This window comes from Coffea arabica, chromosome 7c (genome assembly GCF_036785885.1).
Source record: "Coffea arabica cultivar ET-39 chromosome 7c, Coffea Arabica ET-39 HiFi, whole genome shotgun sequence".
NCBI classification, from domain to species: Eukaryota; Viridiplantae; Streptophyta; class Magnoliopsida; order Gentianales; family Rubiaceae; genus Coffea; species Coffea arabica.
This window is the reverse complement of record NC_092322.1, coordinates 6,848,547-6,870,712: the sequence shown is the minus strand read 5'-3', so window position 1 is coordinate 6,870,712 and position 22,166 is coordinate 6,848,547. Positions and strand designations below refer to the sequence as shown.

The following is a 22,166-nucleotide window of genomic DNA, read 5'->3' as shown; positions in this document are numbered from 1 at the left end:
TTCTCTGCTAAAGTTAACAGGAGGATTCAAGATGTTTCCAAATCCAACTTTACACTGCACCATGAGAATTTAAGAAGTCTTCACTCTTCATTTTCATATAGTAAGTGATTTCATTACCTCGAAAAAATTTTATTAGTTTCTTCTAATGGTGGATAAATTGATAACCAAGCTCAATCAGGCCTTGTCATTCTTGTCAAAGCATTTGGAGGTAGATTATCAGCAGGACAATATACGCGTACAATGTAAAACTGGCCGGGTCTGCAGTGTACATTCCTCTTTCTGATGAATGGGGAAGTTTCACGTGAATTTTAGTCTTGAGTACACCACGCCTGCTCCTCCTGGTAAGCTTGTACATCTGGATGTTTTCAAGTTAATATTTGGCCACCGAAGAAGACATCACATTGTCTGAGAAGCAAGACGGGAGACATCATGGTACAATAACTCAGCGTGCAGAGTTCAACGTGAATGCTAGGCTATACTATTTCAACTACTCATATTTTATTCTGGTATTTGGAGACAACATCTGGTTTGGCCCTTACTCCTTTCCTTTGTGTTGCATTTTTCATCAATACGCATAAATGAACTTGGTGGCGGGTGCCCAGGAGTCTTATCATAACTGTCTTGAACTTGAATCTGGGAAAATGTCACTAAATGATTTCACACCATTTTTGTGTGTGATTTCACTGCTAGTGCATCATCCCATGAAAACACTCAACAGTGATCAGCAGCGCCCTTGAGCCTGAGGCAGGATTGGAGAAACATTCAAGAAAGGATTGGAGAAGTGGGATTTGGTTCTGGGACCATTAAGATAAGAAGAAGCTTTGTCTTAGCCAGCTGGTCAATTGGATAGATTATAAATACTAGTACAAAATTTTATTTAAAATTGTAGTTAATGTGAAATTAATAAATTTCACCGGGATAATTTCAGAAACCTTCCCTGAGACTTCTGACAATTTTACTAGCCCCTCTCTAAAGTTCACAAAATTACGCAAACCTTCCTTGATGTTATGGTTTTGATAACAAAATTAGCCCAATTAGAAAAAAGTAACATTAAAAATGTACTTTAAGGAAAGAGACGAAACTTTGATTCCATAAATACCCTTATGCGTTTATATAAGTTGTATTAGTAAAAGAATAAAAATAACTAAAATTTAGAAACAATTAATACACACATATCATCACCCCAAAAGTTCACATTTAATAAATTATACATCACAAATAAGTAATAAAGCTCTACTAATGACCACGAAATTCAACAAAACAGTCTAGTCATCTCTTTTGACAAGATGTTTGCTATAGTTCTTGTGATTTTGAAAATTTCTTGAATGTTTGCTAGTCATCTCTTGTGATTTTGCCATAGTTACTAATAGAAAATCTCCTTCGTCTATTGTGTTTTTTGTCTGTTATAAGTTTTTTAACAATTTTAACTACAGTAATCTCAAAAAAAATTTTAAAACTTTTAAATTATACACTTTAAAATATTTAAAAATTTATACATTTCAAAAAACTTTTCGAAGATTCTACAGCAAGTTACAGTAAATTTTTAAACAAACACTCAAAAAACTCACTTGTCAAATGGGACCAAAGTTTCATCTCTCTCCTTTAAGCATTTTTTTAAATGCTACTTTTTCTAATTAGACTAATTTTATTGTCAAAATCTTATCCTCAGGCTCAGAGGAGGTTTCTGAAATTATCCCAATTTCATAATCTTTAGAACATTCTCGTTTGGTAGTCTAAGAGACTCCGGAGCAAGAAAAGGGGACACAGATTTCACTGTTGCAGCTCTAACAATTGCAACTCGGGTCCCGTACGCCATAGCGCTGATGGCAGCAGCAGCAGCAGCATTCGCGTGTTGTCATAGATTTTCCCATCAGAGGCCCTGAAAACCATGCTACCATCGCTGAGGAGCGGACTCCTCCGTGACCAGAAATTATTAGACTCATGGTTTTACCACTATTTGACCGGTTACTAGTAGTAGCGTATTCTCCTTTTTTATTTTTAATTTTTTTAATGTTAGGGTTCCCACGTCATTTTCTAGCTCAACTTAAATATGGAATTAGCTGGATTCTTCGTAGGCTTATTTGGATTGCAATTTTTAGAAGTTTTTATAGAAAAATGTATTATAACAACTTAATGCATGTTAAATAAAAAGGTGATTGAAAAATATATTTAAAAAAAAAACTAAAAAATTTTTCTGCAAAAATCAGAATCCAAATGTAGAGCTTGAAATATTAGGAAATATTTTTTGAGAACAATACTGTAATGTTTTTTTGTAATGTTGGGATAAAAAATAATTAAAAATATATTTATAATGTAAGTAATTTTTTTTCCAAATAATGACATAAACAAAGCCCTTGGCTTACAAAAAGAATGCCACCACGTAGTTTAGGAAGTTGGAGAGTTAGGCAAGTGTAATACTCCATGTTTTATTGGTTTTTTTTTTGCATCGTTTAAAGCCAACTATTTCAGCACTTCTTAAACAACCTAATTTATGTGGACAATCCGGCAGGCAGCGCAGGAGACCGACGTTGGTCTCCTCATCTCCTTCATTGCTTCGACCCTAATATACATGATCAGAGAGGGGTTCTATTCGCTTGGACATTGCAATTGATTAGAACACTGGGATTTGAAGTATTTTCCTTTGGTAGGGTGATTATCAGTTTCTTTTCTGTGACAAGTTAATGATTGCCAGTTTCAAGAAAGGAAAACTATCGGCTGATTAATTCTATGATTGCTTTGTTGGTCTTAGACTCTTAGCAGGTAAGTCATCAACGATAAATAACCAACCATGAAACGACGTCTTAAGCCTTCTTGATGTACAACTAAAAATTACTCCTCCGTCCCATTTTGATAGTCTCGTTTCTTTTTTCACACAGTTTAAGAAAAAGTAGTTAACTTTATTGGAAAAGTAAATTTAGATTGCTATTTTCTTAAAATACCCTCACATTAAATATGGTACAACTTTATGGGAACTTGAATTGATGGTAAAAAAAAGAATCAACTCTTATTAAATAGGATAAATTTATAGTAACAACTACTTACATTGAATAAGGGTATTTTAGAAAAATTAAAATATAACTACATTCTTCAATTGGAAAGTGGACTACAATTTGGGACAGATGAAAAAGGAATACAGGACTATCAAAAGTGAAACGGAGGGAGTATCTATTTCTAACGTTAGTCTCGAGAAAGAAGATCGTTTAAGAATAACAAAAGTAATACATTATCTAATTTCGGCCACGCGCTTAAGCTGCTGCTGAAGAATTTTTCTATGTGATAAAGAGGGGAGAGAAGAAAAAAGGCAAAGCCGGATTGGAGTAGACTAACTTCTAATTAAGGAACTTCGTCTTTTCCATTTTTAAATGCGTTTAGTGATCCGAGCTAAAGGATCTCCTTTATTACCGAATGGATGGATGAAATAGATATTTTATTTCTCTAGAATCTAGAATTTCAAAGTTTAATATTAACTAAACTAAATGTGGTTTAGTGGAGTTGTTTTCGCAATATTTTCATACTTTAAACTACTCCCTCCGTCCCACTTTGATAGCCTTGTTTTCCTTTTTCGTCTGTCCCAAATTGTAATCCACTTTCCCATTAAGAAATGTAGTAATCTTTCAAATTGTCTAAAATACCCTTATTAAATATCTTGTTATTAATACATTGTTATTAAATACTAACCCACTACATTGAATACATTGAGCTTTTCCAATACTAACCCATTAGCTGTAACTGATATTAATTGGCACTCTTCGTGATTAGCATAAGGGTATTTTAGGAAATTATTAATCTAAATTTATGTTTCCAACCAAATTAATTACACTTTCTTAATCTGTGTGAAAAAAAAACCAAGACTAACAAAACGGGACGGAGGGAGTATTTGATATTTGGACTTATCCACAATTCTAATATCCATAGTGTTTTAAGAACCTGATCAACATTTATTTTTTTAAGCCTATATTTTTTGAGAATCAGATTCAGTATACATTCTGCAAAAGCAATCCTTAGGTGTAAAGCATTTGGCTCCTGAGACACCATTTCTATCAAGAGTCCATCACACGGCCAGTTCTCCAATGGAAACTTTAATTCTTCATGCATTAACGCCTCTTCTTCTCGTCTATGGCGTCAAATTCTACAAAGAATAATAATAATAAAAAAAAAACTCCATCAGATGCCCTTTTCAGCATGGTGACGTCTTATTCTTTTCTTTTTTTTTATATGATAGCTTCCTACACTATGGGGAGGGGAGGGCCTAAAGAAGTTCTGAAGTAATTCGAAAGGGATTGAACCACCACCGGACCAAACGGATGCACTACGTATTCGCCTGAATTTTTTAAATAAAATCACATTTAATTATGACAATTTGATCGGAAGCAAGGTTTGAACCCCTACCAAACCTTAATGCATTGGTTGACGACGTCTTATTCATTTGCCAGCGTGTGTAATGTAAGACTTAAAAGACGAGCACAACAGGTTGATTAGAGTACAGGCTGCTGATTCCTATTTTGCATACTTGACAAAAGTCTTGTCCCGCGTCATCTTCGAAGCATTTTTCAAATATGATTTCTCCATCACAAGACCCAAAAAGAAAAGAAAAAGATGAAAGGGCTGCTTAAAAAATGGCCATCCATAATTGGCTGTTTGTCCTCAGAGATTGAGAGGTAATAATGATTCAACTAAAAATTGACAATGAGATACCGCATGTTGGGAGCGTCGTCGATTAATTGCTGTTGAGTGTTGAAGATATTACACTTTGTAATCTTTGAATTATTAATAAGTCATTTACTTAATTATTTCTGAAATGTGCAAGAAAAGTTAATTACTACTATTACTGTAAAACAAATTGGCGTCAGACTTGTAGCTCTATAATTGATTGATCTAACCATGACAGAGACTCTTTCATCCAGCCCTATTGCCGTAGGGAGAGGATTAGGAGCTCGTCGCTCAAATTGAAGGCGATATATTGGAGCATCTCCTCCTCTATTCATGACCCCTTTTATAGTTTTTTGGTTTTTTTCCCTCTCCTGAGTCCTGACATTGAAGGCCAGACAGCCATCTCCTCCAACTAGGGCTGCAAATGAGCCGAGCCGAATTGAGCTTTGAGCTAATCGAGCCGAGCCTCGACTAAATTTTACCAAACTCGAGCTCGAGCTCGAGCTCGACGAGCTGGCAATTTTCGAGCTCGAGCTCGAAAAAAATAAAAAAAAAATATTTTTATTAAAATAAATAAATAAAATAATATTTTTTTCTGAATAAATAATAAAATATTAAGGATATATCCGTAATTTCACTATGAAAATAAAAAATAAAAAATATATATATAATATACGTAATTTTATTATTAAATAAAAATAAAAATAAAAAATATATATATATATATATACTCAAGCTCGCGAGCCGACTCGCGAGCTAACGAGCTTAATAGTTCGAGCTCGAGTTTGACTTGAACTGGCTCGAGCTCGACTCGAGCTCGATTAATCTCGAGCTCGAGCTCGAGCTCGAGTCGAGCTTAACTCGAGCCGCTCGCGAGCGGCTCGATTCGTTTGCAGCCCTATCTCCAACCGTCGTACCTGAATCCTGCACGTGGAGCCACCAGGGCTCAGCCTTGCGACCCCCACCACAGCTTACACCACCTACACTTCTGCTGACTGCTCAAATGGCTGATATCAATAGGTCATGAAATGTTGCTTAGACTTAGCAGTTGGCCTACTGCCTACGCTTATTTTTGGTCTGACCGTCGTCAATTTATCGTTCTAGTCCTGTTGCAGGTGTTCATGCAATGGTGAGGCAATTTTGACCGACACTTTCCCACTTAGCATGTATGCGAGTAATTTCATTGTTGATTTTTTAAAGCATAAATTAAGCAATAGCACATTAGCATTGTAAAAAAAAAAAAAAAATTATAAGAAACTTATATTAAAGGTGAAAATATGCTAGTTTCTTCACTCATAAATACCATATTTATAGTGTTTACGAGGAAATAAATCAACACAATTTGACTAATAATTCTCTAAAAAATCTCAATAAAAAATTACTTAATAACATACTACGTAACGAATCATAGGTAAAATATTTGTTAACAAACCAATATATATTTGTTTTGTTAACAAATATCCTAACAACACTTATTCTTCTACTAATTAAATTATTCTGATATCAAATATAATCTAGTAAAATCGATAGGAAAAGTTGGCGCGTGCTTTTCGCTGATAGGCAAGCTAATTTAAGATGTCCAATGAAATAGATTTGCCACCGTATCTTCCAAATAATAAGTTGCTGATTAATTTTGATGTATGCTGCACTTGAACTGTCAATATAATGCAAATACTTGGTTCTTTATAAAGGTTTTAAAATAAGTGGTTGCATTTGGCTTGCCATGCGTAGCTGCATAAATTGAATGAAGCAACCAGCAACCGATGCTTGCAACTGCAAAGCTTAAAGATCCATTATCATTTCTTGGTTTTGCTTCAATTCGAGAACGAGTATCGTGGAGGCAGTTGACATTCAGCAACTTTGACAGCATTTAAGCTCGTGAAGTTTCTTTCAAGCTACCTGCGGGATTTCAGTTTTGGTAACTCTAAAAAACTGGAGACACATGTATAAAAAGCTTTCCTTCTGCAAGCGGAAAAACTATTAACGTTTGACAATGATGCTTATAGGACATGCAACAGTTAGAGACTTCGTATCTGCTTGATCGGTTTATAATATTACTGTGGACTATAATTAAGGAAGGAACGAATGTGCTACATCCCAATCTCGAGGCTATTCAATAGAAAAGAGGCCCTTTTGTCCAAGACGCATAAGTTTAATGATCAACAACTCGTATCAATAATGATACTATGCTCAAATCTTAATCTTATGTTAAAAGAAAAGGTTGGTTAGTCTTAGCCCTTTTTGTTTTTTCTTCCCCATCATAATTCTCTAAAAGTAACTATTCAATAATCTCATTTGACTATCTTTCGACGAACAATGCAGAAACCTGGCTGATCGAGATGAGTAAAAACAAAAGGCGCTTCATCCCCATTCCATGATTCCCGGACACTGATCTGACGACCATATTGTTTGTCCAAGTTTTACAACCTGGAATATTATAGGCATAAATTTACCAAAAGGCTTCATATTAATTAGATTATCTTAAAAAGCAGGAAGAAGAAGGCGATGAAAAGCACCACGGATGCTACTAGTGAAAAGGGGAGAATCTGCAAGCAGTGAAAGTAGTATCATGCTTATGGCTTTTATATATCTGTACTGGTGAGATAAGGAAGCTGATCTTCAACGTTCGATTTTCTTGAAAGGTGATTTAGATAGATTCCAAACGGAAGCTTTTAAAAATCTCTAATTTCAACCCGCTTGCGTGTAAAGTACTCCAGAGAATCTTTGGAAAGGAAATCAGAGCTATGTTATATAACATATATGCGAGTTAAACTGCAATGCCAGAACTTATTCTTGCTTTTTTCTCGAGAAATTTTGTGGTCTGAGGAGGCTCTACCCATTATCATTAGTCTGGAATGACTCCTGCACTTATCAGATCATACTCAGCTTGAAAACTTTCCGTATTGGAATCCAATCCAGACAATTAAAGCTAAAACACATTATTGACATGTTTTAAATCCTTGGTTTTGCCTTTTTTTTTTTTTGTTAATTTTCTTTGCTTGGAATATGACTTGTATCAATTTGAGGGAATTTTTTGGTACTACGCCATTTTTTTAGTTGCTTTTGTGAGGAGTGTCATTTGGTGGATCTCTAACCTAACGTGAAAAACAGGAGCGAATCCAATTCTCAATGATGGGCTAGTGCGTTGTGAGCCCAAAATATCGAGCTATTTCGGAAAGGCAGCTTCAATCGAGTTGTTGAAGTCATTGGACTCCTAATATCCAAATCCAGAAACAACTGCAGCCCATTTCTTTACATGATTCTAAAATTTGGGAGGGATTTTACTACTTCTGGTTTTTTTTTTGGTCGATACTATAACTTCCTACACTACGGGGAGAGGAGGACCTGAAAAGATCTTGGGATAATTCGGAGGGAACTGAACCACCACCGGATTAGATGAGTGCATTATACACTCGTCTGAATTTTTTAAGTAAGACCACATTTAATTATAGCAAATTAAGTAAAACCACCTTGACTCCCACCCTATCAAGCCTTAATGCACTGGTGGTGATGGTCACCGGTCCTTGGACGGGTGGTTAAGGATTTTACTACTTCTGCTCTCAGCACTGATCGAGAATATGTTGACTGTCTTGATTCATGTGCCCCCTCCCCAAAAAAATTAAAAAAAAAAAAAAGAATTGCTCTTGGTTGGTATGACTATTCTTACCAACCATGAACAATTCTTTTTTTTTTTTTTGTTCCATGTGAAGCATGCGATAAATAACTAGTTTATTACACTTGTGAGTTTACGTACGTCAGTATTCTGTGTTTTTTGGTCCTTCTTGGCTATTTAGATAAACAAGCACGACAAGAAAACAACAATCACAAATTTATCTCATAATTGAAAATTGTTGTGATAATTGAGATGGAGGGGGATTTTTAACTCAATGTAGCATTGATGTATCAATTTGTATTTTCTTATTTATGTCATTTGGAAAAGAAAATATCAAATTTTGAGATTCCAAACCGTTCATGAATTCGCGCGCGGGATACAAGTTGACAGCAGCAGCAGCAAGAGTTCCTAATCAATCACAACTAATCAGGGGCAAAATAAGCAATACAACAATTATAATCTTGACAAGATATTGCTAAGGGCTGAAACAACATTGCCATAGCAATCCCAAATACGTGGCACATTCTCATCCCTTGCTGCGTAATCCAGTCTCGTGACGCTATTGAATAGATCGGAATACAACTTCCTCAGCTCAGGCCTCTCGCTTCCAGGCTTAGCTTGAATAATGGTGTATATATCTTGTTTTAGGTATGCTGAGCTCTTCCGCAGTGCCTTTTGCGCCGCGTTCCATGACTCTGCCTCCAGCAATTCTTTCACTTGTATCAAACTTTGAGCGTGCCCTTTAATCCCGCTCTCGGCCTCTTCTAGCGTCTGTTCAGGTGCGGTCATTCCAAAATCAAAGCCACTAGCAGTTTGTTGACAGGATATTGCTTCCATTGCCAGCACCCCAACTGAAGCTGCCAAAATGTTCGTTGTCGCTCTTCTCCTGGTAATGTGGAGGGCCATTTGTGCTATTCTTGTACCCTTAATTGGGTGTTTTAAATCGAAAATCGAAGTCGAGAAGCAAGGAGCTTGGGCTGTCTGGTGGTGCAAGGGTTGCTAATGCCATAGCCTGGTTGGTGTAGATTTAAGACGTACTGCAGCAGCCTGCTGTGGAAGAAATGAGATGAGGCTAAGGAAGTAACATCGAGGTGGGTTGTACTTGTACAGTTGTATGTATGTAGCTGTCGATTGAGAGAAAAATTTGCATGCACTCTGATAGCTTCGGCATGCAGTAGAATTTGCGTGGAGGCTGGCTATCTTGTGTCTCAAAAGTCAAAGAAATGCAAAATTACATATATAACCAACATGCGAAATATAATGGCCTATAGATTGAGCATCTAGCAGGACAATCTGGTAAAAATGATCAGAGGTTAATGGCGGACGGGTGATGACTTTTATTTTAATTGAAATACCTAATTTTTATTCTAAAGTTGACTGACTTATATTTTTTACATAAAAACTTATAATTAACAGCGAAATTATTATATTCAACCTAATTATAATTTGTTTTTTAACGAATCCAAACATTATAGAAATCGTTCGATGATTTAATCACAGTGGGAGACACATATGCATACCTGATATGCTAATAATAAAATCGCAAGAGAAAATTGCCAGTGCATGCTAACAACCTCGGAATAACACGTTGTGGGCTTCACTGCCACTCGGTTAGTTATAGGCTTATAGGCTACAGCCGAAGAGGTAAAGGGCGCTCCCACCGAAAGAAAAAGAACAGGGGAGAGGAGGCCGACATCGCTTCAGCTCATGCGTTGGTAATCCACCATATGATATAAGATGGTCTGACTGTGATCCAAGTCAAGGGGGTTGGGAAAATGTCATCTGTCGCTGCTGTTTTTGGAAGACCCACTTTTATTCCCAGTCCAACGCGCTTGGTAAGACCCCCTCCTCCTCACCAAAATATTTTTCCACTGACATCAAGATTGCAGGTTTGTAAGAAGAAATTCCTAAAACAAAGCAGCCTGATGACCGAGCCCAGCAGATTCCGACCCGGTGATGACCCTGGCGATGGAGGAACCCTCGGAGCTTTGGAAGAGGAAGCTTTCGTTGATGGGTCCTCCGGTCCTGCAGCTAGTGGACTCGAAGCTATTGTTAATAACTTGGTACCACCATATTAATCTCCACTATTTTTTTTTTCTTTTTTTTGGGTTTTAGTTTTGAAAGGGGGAACTCGAATTCTTTTTCCAATACGAGGCCTCTGACTATGTCTGATTCTGCCATGGATTGTTGTCCAGTTTTCTATTATGTGCAAGGGCCTGCATTTGATTGTTCCGTTTACGTTTGCATTTAGCATTCGGCTGATTCTACTAGCTTTATTCGGCTTATCTCTGTCTATTTCGTACTGTGTCAGATTTGAGTAATCTTGTGTAGTCTTGCAAATACGTGTCGGGCGTTATGCAGGCGAGTCAGTGCTGGCATCAGAATTTGAACTTTATTGAAGCTAATCCAATACGGTTGCTTACTTAAAACTGCGCTGCACGCTCAATGGGTATTATTTATTTATTTATTTTTGAAAAAGGGAGAGGTTGGGAGGTTGTGAATCCAACTTTATTCTAAATCTGAGGAGCAATGACACTTTACCGCTGACCTATATGTGATTCCCCCGTGGTGCTCTTAAATTATTGTGTCTTTCCATTTAAAATTATGTAAAAACCATATTCTTAGGCACTATTAACCTGCTAGGAGACGTTCTGGATTTTTGTAATTTTTACTTGCTTAAATTTGGTCAACTATATCTGGTAGTGACTTGTATGTTGCCATTTGTAGAAAGGTTTCTGCTCTTGTTTCAGCATTTTGAGGTGAAACTCTTGTAGTATTATAATCTCAGTTGAAATGCGTTTGATGCAGAGTAAGTGGCTGACTGCGGTACTCTTTGGCATATTTCTCCTTGTAAGGCATGATGCGGCTGCACTGTGGGCTGCTTGGGGTTCTGTTATGAATATGGCAATGGGAATTATGTTAAAGAGATTATTAAACCAAGAACGACCTGTTTCTAATTTAAGATCAGACCCAGGCATGCCATCTTCGCACGCTCTGTCCATCTCCTATATAACTACATATATCATTCTATCAGGTGGTTTTTCCAACTATTCAAGATAAAGACGGATTGGACTTATTTTACTAGATCACTGAGTGCACCTGTAAAGGGAACCAACAGAATTATATATTTGCTAGAAATCAAGATGATGAAGAGCCTAAACTTTGCTAAATTATTTTACATGATATAATTTTATGATAAACATGTTGCCTTGTGAAGGAATTTGTTCTAGATGGAGCTCAGTGGAACAATTTGGAATAGCTTTGATGTGGTGAAAGGTTGAGGGTAAAAAGACAGTTGCATTTGAGAATGAAAGGCTGAGATTTGCTAGATGTTTTTCATAATCCAAAGTATAAGAGACTAACTGCTAAGTAGGTTAAAGCGTACCATTGGCACCTTTCAGATTTTTGACAGAGATGGTATCGTTTTCCTCTAGGTAGTAGTAGTATGAGTTTATTTCATGAATTTGCATTGTCTTTTTGCTGAGTAATTTTGTTGTGTTGTTGTCAATTTACCAACAAATTGTTTCTTGAATCTTCCCTTCTTTATTATTCTGAGAAATTTACTCTTCTCAATCAGTGGATTTCACTTTTGAAGAATCATATGGTTCATATTCCAGTGAATGTGGAAAAAAAAAAAAGTTTACCTAGGTTCTTTTTATATTAAGTGATGATGTTTAACCATCACTTCCCTTCTTGTAGTATGTTATACAACCTATTTGTCTGAATTCGGGTTCCTTACGCTCCTCATTGCAGTGATTCAATATTGGGGGTTGAATGGAATTACAGCTGCCATCAGTGGGATTTTTCTTTCAATTGGGTCTTACTTTGTAAGCATCCAACACGACCTCTTTAGCTCAATTGAATCCAGTGACTCTGTATTTAATCTTTTGTTTATGACATATGGGGTCTTTCTGGTAAAAATATAATTTTCGGTTAGACAATAGTAGAAGAACAACCTTACATAATAACTGTAGTGAATAACTACATTATTTTCATCTTCACTGCTCATGATCAATTTGCCTTTCTTCCCACCTTGGAAAAAATTTTACAATGATGCATTGCTTTTGATTGTGAACCAAAATTGTAAACACAGCATAAAGGTACTCTCCTGAACCCATAACGGTCCAAGATAAGGACGTTGTATTTGGTAGCTTCTGACTATAACTATAGCGATCCCTGCTGACTGAAACAAGCATGCATCATGATTGATTGCCTTCTTTCTTTCTTTCTGATCAGCTATAGAATAAGAACTTCCTCGTTCTCCTCTCGTTGTCCCCCCCCCCCGGCGCCCGCCCCCCTCTTTCCCTTCCTTAACTTTCTCCATATTTCACGTACAGGGGTCACATATTTGACCTCGTAAATCTCAGATACACGAGGCTGTAGTTTTCTTGTGAAGCCTCCTCGGAGGGGTGCTTCTTCATAGAGAGTATTACTGAATATGGAATAAACTCAGATGTATTCAGTTGCTGACTTCAGGTAAATGTGCTTGCCAATGTTTTGCTGTGTTTGCAGAGCTGGCTTCGTGTTTCACAACAGCTTCATACAATCAGCCAAGTCGTTGTGGGTGCTTTGTTGGGAACTGTCTTCTCAACGTTGTGGTTTTGGGCCTGGAGTTCTATTGTACTAAAGGCATATGTATCCAACTTGTGGGTTCAGATTGTCGTCACCCTGGGTGGTGCTGCATTTTGCACTGTATTTATTTTACATGTTATTAGGTACTGGGTTATGGAACCATTGACTTTGTACATGTCTAGGAAATTCTCAGGCTAACATGCGCTTTCTCATTTGTTTTCGGGCATAATTTCAGGAGGTTTCTGATAGTCTCATTGATAATATTCGAAACCTCTCAGGGTGGTGCTGCATTTCTGATAGACGAAATTTGCTTTCAAATTTTGGTGATTATGAAAATCTCAAAGCCAGCCTTTAAGATTTTTCTGCACTTAAATTTTGAAAATTTTCATTATTTGATTGCAAATGGTAAGGTAGTTATTGATGATCATACTTAATAGTGACCTTGCAAGTGAAAAAGAATATATTGGATCAAACAAAAAACGAAAAATATGACATTATGTAGTTTGTATCATGTTCTATATGATCTGCTCCATTTGATGATCAGCATTCAATTATAGTGTTTTCTTCTTTCTTTTCTTTTTTTTTTTTTTTTTTTTTTTTGTAATCCTGATTGTTAATTTTATTATCATGGAAAATAGATGTTGGTGTTGTATGACATATAGGTAAAGATTGTTGGTTATATGCTACTAAATTGAAAAACCCTTTAATGATGACAATTTTTTTTCTCGTTTATGATTATTCAACAAGTGGTCTTTTTTAAATTGAAATGTTGTATGTAGTAGGATTTTTTTTTTTTTTTTTTTTTTTGGAGCTGGGGTGAATATTAAGCTCACAAGAATAGAAAAGGTCATTGAGTAATCTAGAAGAAAAAGGTAAACATGCTGCTGTGAGGGTGCGTGTCTACTGCCCTTCAGGCTATGGGTTATGTATATCTTTGCCAAATTGGGCGAGTGCCGCCAACATACAGTTCACCAATTGTTATTGGAACAGAAAATATGTGACTGTTCAAGCCGTTTGGGCTCTTGTGACTCGGCAAGTTCAGTCACAATATATATCCCCAACCAAATATCAAAAGTCCAGATTTCAAGCAAATAATTTCCTCTTAGCGTTCAGGAAAAAATAAACCGTGGTATACGGTATAAAGGGCCAAAAATCTACCCACCCTCAGCCCACGACCGTGCTGACCATTTTCAACTTCAAACTTGAGCAACAGAATGCACAAACATTCATTCAGGTCTACAGGTATTTTAAACCAAATAGATAGAGTAAGCAACCCCATCTTAGCTTGCATCCACAATAGGTAGGTTGTTGAGAGTATAAACATCCATTAACAAATTTCATGGCTTTATGCCCAAAAGAAGAAAAAATATTCAGGGCTTTACAAAATCTTCCAAAACAAAACAAAACAAAACAAAAGCAGCCAAGCCAAATCACTTTTGCTGGCGGCTGTTTTTCCTTGTATCCACCAATGAAGCACTTATCTGTCTCAAATTTGATGCATACGATAATGAATTAAGACCAACTATTCACGGTCATGCAAATTTGCATCCAAGCTTCCAGCCACAGTTTCGTTCTGATCGTACATTAAACTGGAAATCCTGACCGCACTTTTGTGGAACCAAAAGCTTTCATAATCTACTTAAATTAGCTCACTTATTACTGAACCCTCCTTCATTCACAAGAAATTATCCAGAAACTCTAACCAAGAATCTGTTTATAGTTTCTCCTGACCCGCAATGATCACAAATAGGATATCCACGTAAAGAATTTGGCTTCCCAATGGATACACGGTGGTTTGCACCAGAAACTAGGACATGAGTTTCGTCCTCCCTTTGATGCAATTAAAGGAGTCCACTTTCTTTCACACGCCTCTCAGCCCAGTCCTTAGGTCAATTTAATTGCAGAGGTTTAGCTAAAAGGTGTGAAGATATCGTGTCTGGCCTGACTGCCTTAGGTTACCTGGCTCATCCTACGTTCCTCCTTCAGACGTTTCGCTGAAGCCGCAAGATAAATGAATTTCACAGTCAGCATCTCCATGTAACATGCAAATAGCTCCTTAAATAAACTCAGACAAGCTCACTCCAGGACTAGAGGACAGGAGTAGCTATTTCTTGATTTCAGCCGTAGTTGTCTCCAAGTAGACACCACCTTCAACCTTCTGACAGAGCAATATATGGTGAAAATTTAGATAGACCTGTCAGAACATGTTGCTAGGTCATTTCTGAAGGGAATCAAAATCTCAAAGATGTTTCTCAGCATTAGTTAATGATTTGAAGCATCTGCTTAAACTTCTGCTAATCTTCTAGGTCATGAAGCAGGCAATCTAGCTCGAAGACTGCAACTTCTGTTTTGGAAGCGACTAAATCCAGAATGTAGTATATCTCTTCGGACTGAGAATGGGATCGATCACCAGCGACAAATGCAGAAATTTGATCCTTGACTTTGATCCAAGACCATCCTGGCTCCTTGATGACACCTTTTGATTTCAAGAGCTTCCTAACTTTTGCTGCTTCTCTCCACTTTCCAGCCGAAGAGTAAATATTAGCTAGGGTAATGTGGGTCCCTGCACAACTTGGATCCATCTTAAGAATCTGTTCTGCAGCTCGTCTTCCGCATTCAACATCACCATGTAGCCTCGACGCTCTGAGCAGAGTTGACCACACAACATCATCCTGATCAAGTGGCATAGTCTTGATCATGTTCTCTGCATCATGCAATCGTCCAGCTCGGCATAGGAGATCAATCATGCAACCATAATGTTCTTTAGAAGGGGTTATCTTATACATCTTGCTCATCAAGTTGAGGTAGTGAAAGCCAAGGTCAACGAGCCCAACATGGCTGCAAGCACTAAGAACACCAATGAAGGTCACAGGATCTGGTCTCAGGCCAACCTTTGACATTTCTTCAAATAACTTTATGGCTTCATGGCTGTATCCGTGTTCAGCATATCCATTAATCATGGCAGTCCATGATATGACATCATCATTCTCCATCTTATAGAATACAGTCGAGGCTTCTCCTATACTTCCACATTTTGAATACATATTTATTAAAGCACTCCTAATCATAGCTGTGTGATCTAATCCAATAATGAAAACATGGGCATGAAGTTGCTTTCCTTGGTCAAGAATTGCCATACTTCCACAAAGACTTAACAGACTAGCAAGAGCAAATTCAGTGGGCTTTGGTCCTGACCTTCTCATCCGTGATAGAAAATCAAAGGCTTCCTCGCCATAACCTCCTTGAGCATATCCAGCAATAATTGTGCTCCAGGAAACAATATCCCTCGTGCTCATTTCCTGAAACATTTTAGTAGCTGAATCGAGTTGTCCACACTTTGAGTATAAAGTCACAAGGGAATTTGTCACAGATAGATAATGAGCAAGACCTAAACGAAGAACATGTGCATGCAACTGTTCACCCCAGTCAAGTTTCAAAATATTTGCACAGCCCGAGATCAGAGTTGAAAATGTAAACCCATTAGGACTGACATCAGATTCTCTCATTTGCAAGAAAGTTTGTATCCCAAGATGCTCTTGACCCATCTGAACATATGTCGCAATCATGGTTGTCCATGAAACCACATCTTTGGCATGCATCTTCTTAAACAACTGTAAGCCATAATTCAATTTATTGCACTTATTGTACATTGTTGCAAGACTATTAGCAACATATGAACTTGCATCCAACCCTTTTTTTATCGTGTGGGTATGGATTTCTCTGCCATAATTCAATTCACCCAAATTGGCACATGCCTTCAATGCAATGGCCAAAGTATATGAATCGTAATTAATGCCTGCTCTCCACATTTCAGCAAAAGACATTAAGCCGTCCATATCAGAACCAGCATGAACAAGTCCTGTAATAACGGCAGTCCAAGAAACTACATTCCTCAAAGGCATCTCATTAAAAACTATACGAGCATCCCAAACCTTCCCAATTTTCATATACATATCAACTAGTGCACTTCCGACGAAAACAGAATTCACAAAGCCAGTTTTCACCGAGTATCCATGTAGTGAATCTCCAAATTTCTTGTTCATACTAATCCCAGAAGCCTTCAATGCTAGACTAAGTACAAAAGGGTCCATTTGAAGATTAGGGTCAACCCACATCCTAGAAAACAAAGACAACGCTTCTGACGGATCAGATCCGTTGACATATCCTGCTATCATATTGGTCCACGAAATTTCATCCCTTTGCGGCAATTCATCAAACATCCTCCGCGCGTCACAAAGATGCCCCATTTTCACAAGCTCTTTCAGCCTTGAGTTAATTAACAAGATGTCAACTTGAGAACCTTCGTGGGTTTTTCTTGTCAAGTAATCTGTGCTCGTCCCAGAAGCCAAACAACTTCTGGGTTCAGCAGCGTAGGCAATGCTTGAGGTTGCATATAATCTTCTGATACAGGGCCTCAATGGTGAGACCATAGTTTTGACTTACTCACAGAAGTTGATAGTTCTGTGATCCAACAATCCCGCCTCCTTCATGATGGCAATATTCTTTTTTGGCTGGGCGTAATGCAGAACCCGCTACCCAAAAACATAATGACACTTATGGGGAGAGCATTATCTGCGAACGCAGGATCCATAAAGTTCAAGTTTAGATGTATAGGTTGGCATGACGAATCAAAGAGATCCAGAAAGGAGAATTCTTTTCTCAAAGACACAATCATTCAAGTGGGGTAGTGCTTTTGGGGCTCCGTTGTGCTGCCTGCTTCGAAATTGCTTAGACGATAATCAACTGAAGTCGTTATTCTATAATCTCACTATAATTTTTAACGCGGTAACGCTTTCCATGCCTGTACACGAGACTACGTAGCGGGACAAATGAGGGAAGAAGGCGCTACACATGAGGCGTTAAGACTTAACGACTTTGATGAGTGCATAGACAGGCGTGGTTCTCGGTCCAAGTTAGACAAAGATGGTAAAAGTGTTTGTTTAGTGTTTGCAAAGGAAAAGAGAAGGAAAGCGAAGTAAAATAACTTTCTTACAAGTTTTGAACGTTTGCCTGTTATGAAACTTAATGGAAAATTTTCGTAATCTCTCATTTTCTTGTAAAATTTTTCCCATTGAAATTGATAGGAAAGTGGGTTAGAAGAAAGTTTCAGTTAATTAAATTTCTTTTATAACTCATTTCTTTTTAACCTATTTCCTCCGTTCTAAATTTCTACATAAGCTAGACTATTTTAGAATTTACAATTCAAAAAATCAACTTGCAGTTAGACATTTTATTCTTATTTTAATAATTAATGAATTAGTAGTATTTTAAATTCTAATTAAACAACTACTTATTTTTCAATCTATCGTGCTTCATTTTTATTCTTATTTCAATAATTCATGATTTAGTAGTATTTTTTTAATTCTAATTAAACAACTACTTATTTTTGTAATCTTTTTTTTTTTTAATATAAGTGAGAAGATTCGAACCCGAGACTTTGGAGTCTTTCACTTGTACTCTGTTTCCTAAACCATCCAATTAATCCCTTTCAATCTTCTACCAAAAATAAGATAACAAGGTGCGTTGACTAAATTAAGAGTTAGAGTAATTTATTTACGCCTTTTATTTTCTGCAAGCTTTTTTAGGAGGAGAGAAATAATAAGCACAAAGTAGGGACTGAATTAAATAAAGAGATTCGAAATCCACACCCCTTGAATTGGTAAAGACTCGAATCCTAAATCTATAGTTGATGAGTCCCTCTCTGAAGTTAATAATTCAGGAGAGTACTCAACTCAAATAAACGAGTGTCATGTCATGGACCCTTTCTTGAGAAAAATCCTAGGCAGCCAACCAACTACTTTTCTTTTATTTTTCTGTTCGAAGATGTTGTTATGGCGATTTTGAGCGAATTCGTTCTTTGGGATTATAGCTGCAAGTTCTTGCAGAAAGTAAAAAGAAAGAATAGGAGCCCAATAGAACAAAGCCTGCATGCAAGGACAATACTATGGTAGTAAGATTAAAAGCACTTTCATCAAGGGTAATAATTCCTCCTTCCGATGACCCTAAACAAGTCTTCCTCCTGGATGAACAACCTTTCATTCATCTCTAAGAGAGATTCAGACTCTATGCAAAACGTCACACACTACATTTTTCAACGTACCATATATTCCCATTAAGACAAACATTTGATTCAAACACAGGCTTGCTGCAGAACTCTGGACCTTATGGAAACGTAGACAGTTATTTATCACTTGACCAATGCACGGTCTGCCTTGCGGCTTGCACAACTATTATATTGTATGGAAGCTGCTATTCATCAGTTTCCAATGTGCCTCCCCTTGTTTCTGTCGATCCATTGTCCCCTAGCAGCCCTTGCTCTCTTCCACCTCTTAATGTTTAGCATCCGGGTGAAGATCTTCTGGATCAGGCGAAGCTTATAGGACTGTTGGGCAATCACATTCGCCGTAGACGGGCTCTGGCTTAACACAATCTCATATCCGTCCCGGAAGGAATCCAGGCCTTCAGTTAGAAGTTGCCAGAACAAGGCTCCAGCTGCTGGACCACCATGTTTTGCTGAGGAATAAACCTTGAAATATACGTCGTTGAACAAAGCATCTCTTTCATAGTTGCTGAAGCCACTGTCTTTCGAGGATTTTCCGAATTCTGCAACCATTACGGGTTTTCCAAGCATATACTGAGCATCTTGAAAGTGGGCGTCAAGCCATTGGTTCATGAAAGAGACTTGGGATTGATCATTTGAGCTGGATAGCCTAATCATACAACAACATGGCAAGAACACTCCAGTCAAGATATTCATCAGACTTTGCTGCAATTTAGCTTGAAAACCAAATTAATATCCATGATTATTTATCCGAGGATTGTAATGAGATTTACCAGATATCTGGATAGGAATGTACGGTAGCAAAATCAATGCCAGGTACACGGTTGTTTGCAACGAAATCAGTTCCTATATTCAATCCAGGATTGAGGTGAGTCCTCTGAGGCGTGGATTGTCCATAAAATCCTTCCAGACCAGCTTCCAACAAATGATTTCTGTCTATTGATTTAACATAAGAAGCCATTTCCATAATCCAGGCCTATCAGACATGAACCAGCAACAAAATTCGGTAAGAACCATGAAGGTCAGCCAACATTTTTTGATGAAGATGAACAGGTGAGTGGTATCAAAATACATAGCTAATCAAAGGTCAGCCAACATTTGTTAACAGGTGAGTTTTAAGCACTCAATTTTAGGAGGGGCCAGGATTCATTAAGGTCCCCATGTACTAGCTATCCAGATTTTGGACCCTTTAGTTTCTAATCATGTCCATGTCAGAGGGCCCAATTTGATTTCAGTAAGTTACTTAACATGGAGTATACGTTTTAATCTGTGAAGGATGTCTGTTGAAATGCTGATGCAAGAAGTTTAGAGGAATTTGTCCTGCTGTGAGCCAACTAAAGAATGACAACCTGAATGGTCCTTCCCGAAGGATCTGAGGTGCAACGGGGCTCGTTCATCAGCTCCCATGCCATGATAGTGGGATCATTCATGTAAAGAATCCCAGTGAATGTGTTGTATCTGTTGAGAACAGTCTGCACAAAGAACCAAGGTTGTTCAAGTTGCTATCGTTCCAAGTTACATGTCATACTAAAATAAAAAACTAGGCCTTTCAAATAGCTTAATCTTGAACAGATAAACAACCTCCTTAGCCAAGAAAAAATACATCATGCTAGAAAAGATAAAGGGACAAGATTGGACGAAGAGAAAATTAGTGCAAGATAAAACATATAACAGAACAGTCAGATGGAAGTAGTGTAGTGTCCTTGCACTTACTCTTATGTGATTTTTGTAGTATCCCTTGACAACTGAATTTCTAAAGAAATCATCATCAGAACTAAGGTATTGCCCTCGACTTCTAGCCCAGTCCACGTACTGTTTCTTTCCTCCAAAGCTTTCATAGTTATTTGCCAAGCTTAATATCAGCTTAATCCCATATCTTCTGGCCTCTGCTACAACAAAATCCAACCCCTTCAAGAAAAAAGGTCATGAAGATAACAATAGTTACAACAAAAGTTCACCAAAAAGTGAAATCTTGAGCAAAGACGAAGAGAAGACAGACCTTGAACGTTTGCTCGTTGTAGGCACCAGGAGCATACTGCAAGGCCCTATAACCACCATCGTTGAAAGCCCAAGTCCTTGCAACTGTAAGGCCATGACTAGAAGCTTCCCTAAATGCAGCTGAAACTTTGGACCTCTGAGAAGGGTCAGAAGCCACGTACATTAACCAGTAGGCATTGAAGCCATTAGCATAGTAAGGACCATTATTCAACATGAAATGTATTCCTCCGGTCCTGACAAATCCATCCCCTGCCTTAACTTGAAGAAGAAAGCCCTTTTCTTGCATCAAGAGAAAAAGAAGTAGAACCACTAGAAAATGCTTCATCTCCCTATCTTTTGCTAACAACTCCCAAGGCAGGATCAGGAATAATTTTCTTTTTCCCTCCTATGGATAAATGCAAGGAGAAATGAGAATATTTAAGAAGCCGATATCTAGAAGAGGCAGAACAAAAGAATGTGGGGTGTCTGAGTTTTGTCTTTCTGGATGAACAAGAGATTTTTGCACAAATATAACTGAAAAGGAAAAGTATCAGTGACCATCATAACTGTGAGGGAAAGTGAGTGAATGTTGTAGGTGGAACTTCTTTCTTTTAATTAACCTCGCCTTACGCTGTAGATTACTATGTTGGATGGACCTGATTAACCGTGGTTGCGTTACTTGTGCATAAACTTCTCGCATAAATTGTATTACAGAGAAACTAAAATTAGACAACAACTGTTGCCAAATTCATGACTCTTTAACTATTAAAACTGTGGTCCAATATTTGCTCCGAAAATTTGATCCATAATGATATAAGGTGTATTAACAATTGAGTCTTGATCGCAGTAGTTTAATATTCATCCATAGAGGCCCGAAAAGAGAATTCTCCCTTAAAATCCAATATCTTAACCCGTCAACTAGAAATTCTTACATAGACATTTCACACCGATTCAAAGGGAATAATACTTGACTTGCTTGCTTCCGGTGCAAATTTGTTGCGCATCTAAAGGAAGTTCCCTAACCAACTCCCAATAGAGGAGTTGGCCACCACTGTATATGAGGGGTGTTTTAAATCTATGCGGGTGAGTGGTGCATTCGTCTGATCAGATGGTGGTTAAGTCTCCGTTAGGTTCCCCAACTTAATTGGTCCATTTCCTAGAGTCGCTTCCCTTAAAAAAGTAAGTCCCCCCCTTAAGAGTAGGAGTAGATTAGACTAGGCTAGAAGTTGTCACTAATTAAAAAAAAAAAAAAAAAAAAGAAGGAAGTTCCCCTTCCCTCCCAAAACTCCTAAA

At 37.6% G+C, this 22,166-nt stretch overlaps 4 protein-coding genes across 5 annotated transcripts; 1 reads left to right on the top strand and 3 right to left on the bottom strand.

The window, feature by feature from the left end:
• Positions 1-8,545: 8,545 nt before the first annotated feature.
• On the bottom strand, positions 8,546-9,424 carry LOC113698686 (psbQ-like protein 3, chloroplastic). Its single transcript, XM_027218583.2, has one exon. It carries the CDS (start codon positions 9,167-9,169, stop codon positions 8,717-8,719), a length of 453 nt encoding a protein of 150 aa, XP_027074384.2. The 5' UTR covers positions 9,170-9,424; the 3' UTR covers positions 8,546-8,716.
• Positions 9,425-9,567: 143 nt separating this feature from the next.
• On the top strand, positions 9,568-13,202 carry LOC140010435 (lipid phosphate phosphatase epsilon 2, chloroplastic-like). 2 transcript variants are annotated; one of them, XM_072057443.1, is made up of 4 exons: positions 9,568-10,326; positions 11,072-11,237; positions 12,017-12,090; positions 12,776-13,202. In XM_072057443.1, exons 1-4 carry the CDS (start codon positions 10,039-10,041, stop codon positions 13,031-13,033), a joined length of 786 nt encoding a protein of 261 aa, XP_071913544.1. In that variant the 5' UTR covers positions 9,568-10,038; the 3' UTR covers positions 13,034-13,202. The 2 variants fall into 2 exon arrangements, with proteins under 2 accessions (XP_071913544.1, XP_071913543.1); XM_072057442.1 differs by having other exon boundaries at positions 11,072-11,297.
• Positions 13,203-14,080: 878 nt separating this feature from the next.
• Positions 14,081-17,603, bottom strand: LOC113698810 (putative pentatricopeptide repeat-containing protein At3g47840). Its single transcript, XM_027218759.2, has one exon. The coding sequence runs from the start codon at positions 17,263-17,265 to the stop codon at positions 15,130-15,132; it is 2,136 nt and encodes a 711-aa protein (XP_027074560.2). The 5' UTR covers positions 17,266-17,603; the 3' UTR covers positions 14,081-15,129.
• Positions 17,604-18,764: 1,161 nt separating this feature from the next.
• Positions 18,765-21,434, bottom strand: LOC113698563 (mannan endo-1,4-beta-mannosidase 7). Its single transcript, XM_027218430.2, has 5 exons — positions 20,896-21,434; positions 20,610-20,804; positions 20,246-20,368; positions 19,670-19,872; positions 18,765-19,545 (listed from the first exon to the last, which is right to left on the bottom strand). Exons 1-5 carry the CDS (start codon positions 21,217-21,219, stop codon positions 19,092-19,094), a joined length of 1,299 nt encoding a protein of 432 aa, XP_027074231.2. The 5' UTR covers positions 21,220-21,434; the 3' UTR covers positions 18,765-19,091.
• Between the last annotated feature and the right edge of the window lie 732 nt (positions 21,435-22,166).

Coding starts and splice junctions, on each gene's coding strand:
- LOC113698686 (XM_027218583.2), bottom strand. CDS start 9,169: ATGGCCCTCCACATTACCAGGAGAAGAGCGACAACGAACATTTTGGCA.
- LOC140010435 (XM_072057442.1), top strand. CDS start 10,039: ATGTCATCTGTCGCTGCTGTTTTTGGAAGACCCACTTTTATTCCCAGT. Junction 11,298..12,016: donor TACATATATCATTCTATCAG/GTGGTTTTTCCA, acceptor TCCTCATTGCAG/TGATTCAATATTGGGGGTTG. Junction 12,091..12,775: donor TTTCAATTGGGTCTTACTTT/GTAAGCATCCAA, acceptor CTGTGTTTGCAG/AGCTGGCTTCGTGTTTCACA.
- LOC113698810 (XM_027218759.2), bottom strand. CDS start 17,265: ATGGTCTCACCATTGAGGCCCTGTATCAGAAGATTATATGCAACCTCA.
- LOC113698563 (XM_027218430.2), bottom strand. CDS start 21,219: ATGAAGCATTTTCTAGTGGTTCTACTTCTTTTTCTCTTGATGCAAGAA. Junction 20,369..20,609: donor ACTACAAAAATCACATAAGA/GTAAGTGCAAGG, acceptor TTCTTTGTGCAG/ACTGTTCTCAACAGATACAA. Junction 19,873..20,245: donor CTTCGGGAAGGACCATTCAG/GTTGTCATTCTT, acceptor CATGTCTGATAG/GCCTGGATTATGGAAATGGC.